An 8068-nucleotide genomic window follows, 5' to 3' on the forward strand; every position below is an offset into this window, starting at 1 on the left:
AATCTAATTAAAAAAACTGCTTCGATACCTGAGCTTGACAAATCAAACTTTTTGATAGTCTATTACCTTATTTAATAAATATATGACTAAAAATGATCAAATTGAAGATCACCCCTGACCACCCCTGAAATGTACCAAAATCCTGGAATGTCAGTTGTGCACAAATGTAGGACATTGAAGACCATTGCTACCCTTCGCAGGAGTGGTCAACCAACAAAGATCACTCCAAAAGCAAGGCGTGTAATAGTCAGCTAGGTCACAAAGAACCGCAGGGTGACTTCTAAGCAACTGAAGTCCCCTCTCACATTGGTTAATGTTAATGTTCATGAGTCCACCTTCAGAAGAACACTGCTCAACATTGCAGTTTGCTAAAGATCACATGGACAAGTCAAAAGGCTATTGGCTACTTTTTGTGGACGGATAATTCTAAAAAGGAACTTTTTGGTTTAAATTAGAAGGAAGGGGAAAAGTTTGAAAAAAGGGAAACACTGTATTCCAGCTTAATAGTCTTATCCCATCTGTGAAACATGGTGGTGGTAGTATCATGGTTTGGGCCTGTTTTCCCAATTATATTAAGATTTCAAAATGAAAATGTCAGGACATTTGTTCATGAACTAAATCTCGAAAGAGAAGGTAGGTCATGCAGCAAGACAATGACCCTAAGCACACACGTTCTTCTTTTAATGGTTCAAAAAGATTAAGATTAATGTTTTGGAATGACCAAGACTCCCTGACCTTAATCCAACGGAAATGTTGTGGAAGGACCTGAAGTGAGCAGATAAATGTGAGGAAACCCAGAGATGAAACTTTCCTGTACTGAGAAATGAGCTAAAACTCGTCCAAGTTGGCATTCAGGACTGATCAACAGTTACTGGAAACGTTAAGTTGCAGTACCAGATACTGGGAGCAGAGGTTCACATACTTTTGTCACGCACAAATATGAAATATTGGATCATTTTCTTTAAAAAGCACCACACCTCTCACAAACCTGTCAGCTTTCATGCTGACCAGCACATCCAGATACATTTGACCACATTCATGCAAACTTTCTCTGAGGAACACTGAGGGATACAGTCTTTATTTAAAGCAATCAGCTGTCAGTGGGCTCACACACCGAACAAGAAGTCTGAAATCCTTTCCTACATGTTGAATTCTGTTTCCAATAATATTGCTTTATATAGTGATCTGCATGTAGGGGATAAATAGGGGATGAATAGGCCACAGCTTTGGATGCAGCTCTGGTTAAGATTCTTTTTTTATAACAGCAGGGGTTTGGGCAGAATAAGGAGATAGTGAGTTAGTGTGCATTAAACCAATTGTTTTCACCTCTTATTCTGGAAAGCTCCCTGTTCTGCTTGATTTAATTTGTTACTGGTTTACTGGTCAACTCAGAAACAGGTTCTTAATGAGCTGATTAGTATATCTGGTGGGGAATAAAACAGGAGAACCTCAGGACTGGGAACCAGTGGACTAAAGACACTGTAATGATAATTAGTGTGCACAGAGCAGACAGAAAACCACTCTGGTTGAGTAATCAAACATAACCATGCATCTTACAGACTAATGCCCTTGTCTGTTTGTACAGAAAACAACTGCAGAACTGGGCAGAACAGAGTCAGGGATGGTCTGGAGAGTCATCACACCCCTGGTGTGACATACACAGCTTGTATGTGTATTTTATACAGGTTATTTGTAATGCAAAGCTAAACAAAGCACATCTTTACTTAAGTCTGCACTTAAATCAAAGAGTTTTACTTTAATGAAATGACCTGTTAAAGCAGCAGTATGGAGAATTGTGTTTTCTTACTCCAGGGCTCCCTCTACAGTTGGGAAGTGTAACTCACTTTTTTCATGTCCCTTTCTGTATTAAAAAAAAAAAGCAGAACTGTCACATAAAGTGAATAAATCACGTGGACTGACAAGGCAGAGTGATATTGCAGGATTTCACACAAACATGGCTTGCTAATAAAATTAGTTTTCCCTGTACAGCAATTTACTGGATGTCTAACATTATGCAATGTGTGATGACACTAAAGCCTCAGAGTAAATGATTCACTGTTATTGATCTGGTCAGAATCCACATTACAAAAACCTTTGAAGTTCACACAAATACTTTTTTGGTGAGTTTTAACGAGTTGCATCTTAAGCTGTGTGTTATTTTATTTCTTATCACATGTGTAATAGTTTGCATCCTCGAGTCAGGGACTAACGGACTCAGTGTTCTGTGTTATTTACTTAATGATAGATTTCCTCTGACCGATGTTCCAGTAAAGCCTGTGGAAAGGGCATTTAAAAGTGAATCAGGAACGGAATTATATTAATTTGAGAAAGCTTCATATATCAGAGAGGTAAGGACTGCTTTCTTCATGCTTTCTTTTGGTGTTGTTAAGTGCTGAGTATGATTACTGTCATGTTTTATTGATTAATAAAGATACATATTAATTGTGTTTTGTGCTAAACTGTATTATTTTCCTGTTTTGTGTGTCGCCTATTCACAGATAACTTACATATACTTATCTTAGAACTAAAACTATACATTTGAAGTATTATACTCTTGACAAATGCATTATGTGCTGGTGACTGCTATAGCTTACCTGGGTAGCATGATTGGACAGGTTGCCCCCGGGGCAGCAGCCGCACAGCAGCACCGCCACCGCCGCTCCGTCGTCCAGAGAGAAGGCGAGCGCGAGCACGAAGGCCAGCAGCGGCATGAGCACGAACTGGCACAGCGCGGCCAGCAGCACGCCCACCGGCCGCCGCGCGTGCTCACGCAGCTATCCAAATTGGAAGTCATAGAGTGTCACACTTACAAACAGTCAACATGTTATTTTACTCACCAAGTGCATTAAAGATATGTCTACTTGACAAATGAGAGTGGTCTCACCTGAGCCTTGTCAAGAGTTGAATTTCTTGCTCTGTTTAAGAGTATCAGTTGTAAAGTTGTGAAAAGGTATACAGTATAATTGGTATACAGTGAATAGCCCTATTTGAGTAATGTTCTAATCCATATTATGGCAAGAACTACTCAACTAAGTAAATGAAAAAATACTTTAAGAAATGAAGGTCAGTCAATCCGAAAAATATGAAGAACTTTGAAAGTATTCTCAAGTGCATTCGCAAAAACCATCAAACATTAGGATGAAACTGGCCCTCATCAGGACCATCCCAAGAAAGGAATACCAAGAGTTACCTCTGTTGTACCGGATAAGTTTATCAGAGTTTCCAGCGTCAGAAACCACAAGTTAACTGCACCTAAATAAGAGCACCTAAATGCTTCTCAGAGTGTTTTGGTTTGTTTAACACTTTTAAGTTTTTCCCTGATGCCGAATGTGTTCTTTTATAGTCTGAATGACTTTAATATTCATTTACACAATTTAGGAAAAACAAGAAAGCATTGAATGAAAAGCCAATATTGTATGTAAAGCCAAGGTCCTCTTTATTTCCGGCAGGCTTGTGAAGATGGGTTTCTGGGTCCTCTTTGTGCTGAACATTATCATCTCTTCCGGCGATCATGGTGTCTTCTCATGTCCACAGCGATGCACCTGTCACTTCAGCAGTAAATCCACTGAGGTGGTCTGTCCTGATGCCTCTCTCTCCCATTTCCCTAATGACAGTCTTCCAGGTAACACCACCTCCCTGACCATTCAGTACACCAACCTGGACAGTATCACCACCCATGAGCTGAGAGCTACACCCCTCCTGCAGGAGCTTCACCTACCAGGGAACAGACTATCCACTCTCCCTGCAGACATGCTTATGGGCCTACCTCATCTCCATACCATAGACCTCACGGGTGAGTGACTACAGTGCACTACACCAGTGTCTCCTTTCCCACATTTTGGACTGGTGATTTCCATCTGGTCCACTTGTTTTATAACATGTGCACCTGTTATTCAGTTGACTTGATTCAAGTGGTCAGATGAGGTCTAGCTGGGTACACTAAGCTGGGTATCCAAACTACGGCCCGCGGGCCATTTGCGGCCCGGTTCCTTTTTTGGAGCGGCCCGCGAGGTCTGTTAGAAATAGAATGAAAGTTGGCCCGCTGTTAAGCAGGTTTTTATAAAAGAGTCGGAGTCGGAGAGGGTGCGCATTTCTAGCGCAGAAAAACGGGCCAAAGAGTCTAAAAGCGGAGAGTGTGCGCATTTCTAGCGCAGAAAAACGGGCCAAAGAGTCTAAAAGCGGAGAGTGTGAGCATTTCTAGCGCAGAAAAACGGGCCAAAGAGTCTAAAAGCGGAGAGTGTGCGCATTTCTAGCGCAGAAAAACGGGCCAAAGAGTCTAAAAGCGGAGAGTGTGAGCATTTCTAGCGCAGAAAAACGGGCCAAAGAGTCTAAAAGCGGAGAGGGTGTGCATTTCTAGCACAGAAAAACGGGCCAAAGAGTCTAAAAGCGGAGAGTGTGCGCATTTCTAGCGCAGAAAAACGGGCCAAAGAGTCTAAAAGCGGAGAGTGTGAGCATTTCTAGCGCAGAAAAACGGGCCAAAGAGTCTAAAAGCGGAGAGTGTGCGCATTTCTAGCACAGAAAAACGGGCCAAAGAGTCTAAAAGCGGAGAGTGTGCGCATTTCTAGCACAGAAAAACGTGGCAAAAGAGTCTAAAAGCTGAGAGGGTGCGCATTTCTAGCACAGAAAAATGGGCCAAAGAGTCTAAAAGTTGCCGTAATTAAGGAGTTTTATATTAAGAGACATCATGAAATTAAACATCAATTTGAAAAATCTTAGTTTACACAACACTGTCAAAGATAAGTTAGTCAAGTAAAATGGTGTGTAAATGAAATAATCAGGAAAAAAGTATTATTTAAAGTGGTATATTTCATTATTTGTCATATTACAGAGTCTGTGGCCCGTGACTTCAAATATATTTCTCCTTCTGGCCCCCAACTAAAAAAGTTTGGACACCCCTGCACTAAGCCAAACAGATGCACCAACTGAAACACTAATCGAGCTGCCAGTTTACTAGTATAACCCGCCTTCATACAAATGGAGCATTTCCAGTTATTTATAACATGAGCTACAAATCAGAAATACCATTGTTTGCATGAGCCAGTGAAAGGGCCTACAAGCGTGATTGTATTACAACAGTATTAGACCAAATCAGCTGCCAGTGTTATCAGGGAAAACAGAAAAAATGCTAATTTTTGTGAAGACATATGCCACAGGTCAGTGCAATGCTTTAGATTCCACTGAACATGACAAAAGTCAAGGGACTCTTAGTCCAGTGACCAAACACATGTGGCATGTAGTTCTTGGAGCATAATTTTTTTTATTGCTTCAGTGGCCTGTACAGTTCTCAGATTTCAGTATGGAAACTACATTGTTATCTTTTAATCCACAGACACACTGGAACACAATATTCACTACCAGTCAAACGTTTTAGAACACCCCTGTTACCTTATTTTCTTATTTTAGCAATGACTTTATAACTGCAATTCACTTATCCTTTAATACTTTTTTAGTTTTTAGTTCATTTGTTTTCCTTAAAGTAAAATTAAAGTTAAATTTTTTAGACTTTTTAGTCTTCGAAGTCACTTAATTAGTTAACAGAGTGCAGCTGTGTGTAATGTAGTCTCAGTATAAATACACCTGTTCTGTGAAGGCCACAGTGGTGTGTTAGAGAACACTAGTGAACAGACAACATCAGCATTAAGACCAAGAAACTCACCAGACAGGCCAGAGATAAAGTTGTGGAGACGTTTAGAGCAGAGTTAAGTTATAAAAACATATCCCTTTGAGCAATGAGCACAGTACTGTTTGCAGTTTGCCACAAAACACATGTAGAAAGCACAGCAAATATGTGAAAGAAAGTGCTCTGGTCAGATAAGTAGAAATGTAAAGCGCTATGTGTGGCGGAAAAGTAACACTGCTCATCCCCTTGAACACACAAACCCCACTGTGAAACATGGTGGTGGCAGCATCATGCTGTGGGGATGCTTTTCTTCAGCAGGGACAGGGAAGCTGGTTGATAGGAAAATGGATGGAGCTAAATACAGGACAATCCTGAAACAAAAGAAAACCTTCCCAAGGCTGCAAAAGACTTGGGAAGGAGATTCACCTTATAGCAAGACAATGACTCTAAACATACAGCCAGAGCTACAGTAGAATGATTTAGATCAAAGAATATCCATGTGTTAGAATGGCCTAGTCAAAGTTCTGACCTAAATACCACTGAAGTTTTGTGACAAGACATGAAATTGCTGTTCATAGACGCTCTTCATCCAACCTGACTGAGCTTAAGCTGTTTTATAAAGTGGAATGAGCAAAAATCTCAGTTTCTAGATGCGCAAAGCTGGTACAATTGTACTTGCTGCAAAAGATGGCTTTACTAAGTGCTAATATACTTTTGTTACTGTGTTACTTCTGTCACATTTGCCCATTATACTTTTTTCAGATTTCTATTTGATTAAAATGTTGAAATTTTTGAAAACCATGTATAATTGCCTCTTCACAATTACATGCTACATTGTGTTAATCCATCACTTAAATTCTCAATAAAATACATTTGCTTTTTACTCTTAAAAAGTATTCACAATATTTGTATTGATTTGTATGGAGTGCTTTCTCCTCATTGTGCTGTTCTTTTCTCCTCATAGGAAACCAGCTAAATGACTTACCTGCTCAGGTATTCTACCATGCCCCGCTGCTCAACCTCGTACTTAAAGACAATCTGCTCACAAGTGCGAATGCGGACTGGCTGCCCAGCAACAGCAACCTCACCTGGCTGGACTTGTCAGGGAACAGAATCATGAAAGCCCCCTTTGCTCTACTGAAGAACCTGGGCCGCCTGGAGACTCTGCACCTCTCTCAGAACCTCCTGGAAGAGCTCCCAGCCGACAGCCTCCACTCGCTTCCCGCCCTGGAGAGACTTTACCTGGACAACAATAAACTCCAGTCCCTGGATGCTAAGGCCTTCAGCCAAAACGTTAATCTAACTCACCTGTTCCTGCAGAAGAACAAGCTGGAGAGTCTCCCTGCCATGGTCTTTCACGGCCTGGACCGTCTGCAGTACTTGGACCTGAGTGAGAACAGGCTGAGGTTCCTGGCTCCAGAAACCCTCGGCTTAGGGATCAGCTGGGTGGAGCTGAACCTGAACCCCTGGCACTGCGATGCTAAGATGGAATACTTGTGGAAACGGCTGAACAAGCAGCCAGTGCAGTCTGAGCCAACATGTGCCTCACCTGAGAGTCTGAAGGACAGAGCCATCACTACTCTCACTCGCAAAGAGCTGGGCCTGGCAGATTAATGAATGAGGAGGGATGAAGAAGCTGGATGACAGTGTAAAAATGTGAGAAAAGATGAGAAAGAAGAACCACAAAATAGGACAGCACAGCGATTTACAAATAGTGTTCACATATATATCAACGTATAATTCGTAATTGCGAGTATTACAATTATTAAACAAAACCATATTAAAATTAACCACTGTTTCCTGTTCAGAAGAAATGTTTTACATGTTGTTCATGACAAATATGCAGTAAAGTGTACAGGTGCATCTCAAAAAATAAGAATAGCATTGAAAAGTTACTTTATTTCAGTAATATAGTACAAAATGTAAAACTCATATTTTATATAGATGTATTACACACAGATTAATCTATTTTAAGCGTTTATTTATTTTATTGTTGATGATTATGGCTTACAGTTAATGAAAACCCTAAAAAACAATTGAAACTTTTAGAAGTGTGGGCAGTGTGCCAAGTTCTGCTGGAAAAAGAAATCTGCATCTTCATAATAGTTGTCAGTAGGGGGAATCATTAAGTGCTGTAAGATTTTGGACTGACTTTAGACTTGATATTACACAGTGGATCAACACCAGCAGATGACATGACTCTCCAAACCATCACTGATTGTGAAAACTTCACACTAGACCTCAAGTAGCTTGGACTGTGTATCTCTCCACTCTTCCTCCAGACTGCTCCTTACTGATGGTCAGTGATGGTTTGGAGAGACATGTCATCTGCTGGTGTTTCTCCACTGTGTTTTATCGAGTCTAAGGTCAGCGCAGCTTCTACCAGAAGATTTTACAGCTTTTCATGCAACTTTTGTGAATTTCATTTTCCAGCAGGACTTGGTACAC

The 8068-nt window shown here is 40.8% G+C and overlaps 1 protein-coding gene across 1 annotated transcript; it reads left to right on the forward strand.

Annotated features, from left to right (window-relative positions):
• Nucleotides 1–2048: 2048 nt before the first annotated feature.
• si:dkey-90m5.4 (leucine-rich alpha-2-glycoprotein) lies at nucleotides 2049–7410 on the forward strand. Its single transcript, XM_007257024.4, has 4 exons — nucleotides 2049–2120; nucleotides 2246–2348; nucleotides 3450–3793; nucleotides 6585–7410. Exons 3-4 carry the CDS (start codon nucleotides 3460–3462, stop codon nucleotides 7232–7234), a joined length of 984 nt encoding a protein of 327 aa, XP_007257086.3. The 5' UTR covers nucleotides 2049–2120; nucleotides 2246–2348; nucleotides 3450–3459; the 3' UTR covers nucleotides 7235–7410.
• Nucleotides 7411–8068: the final 658 nt, after the last annotated feature.

The sequence above is a fragment of the Astyanax mexicanus genome, chromosome 1 (genome assembly GCF_023375975.1).
Source record: "Astyanax mexicanus isolate ESR-SI-001 chromosome 1, AstMex3_surface, whole genome shotgun sequence".
NCBI lineage: Eukaryota > Metazoa > Chordata > Actinopteri > Characiformes > Acestrorhamphidae > Astyanax > Astyanax mexicanus.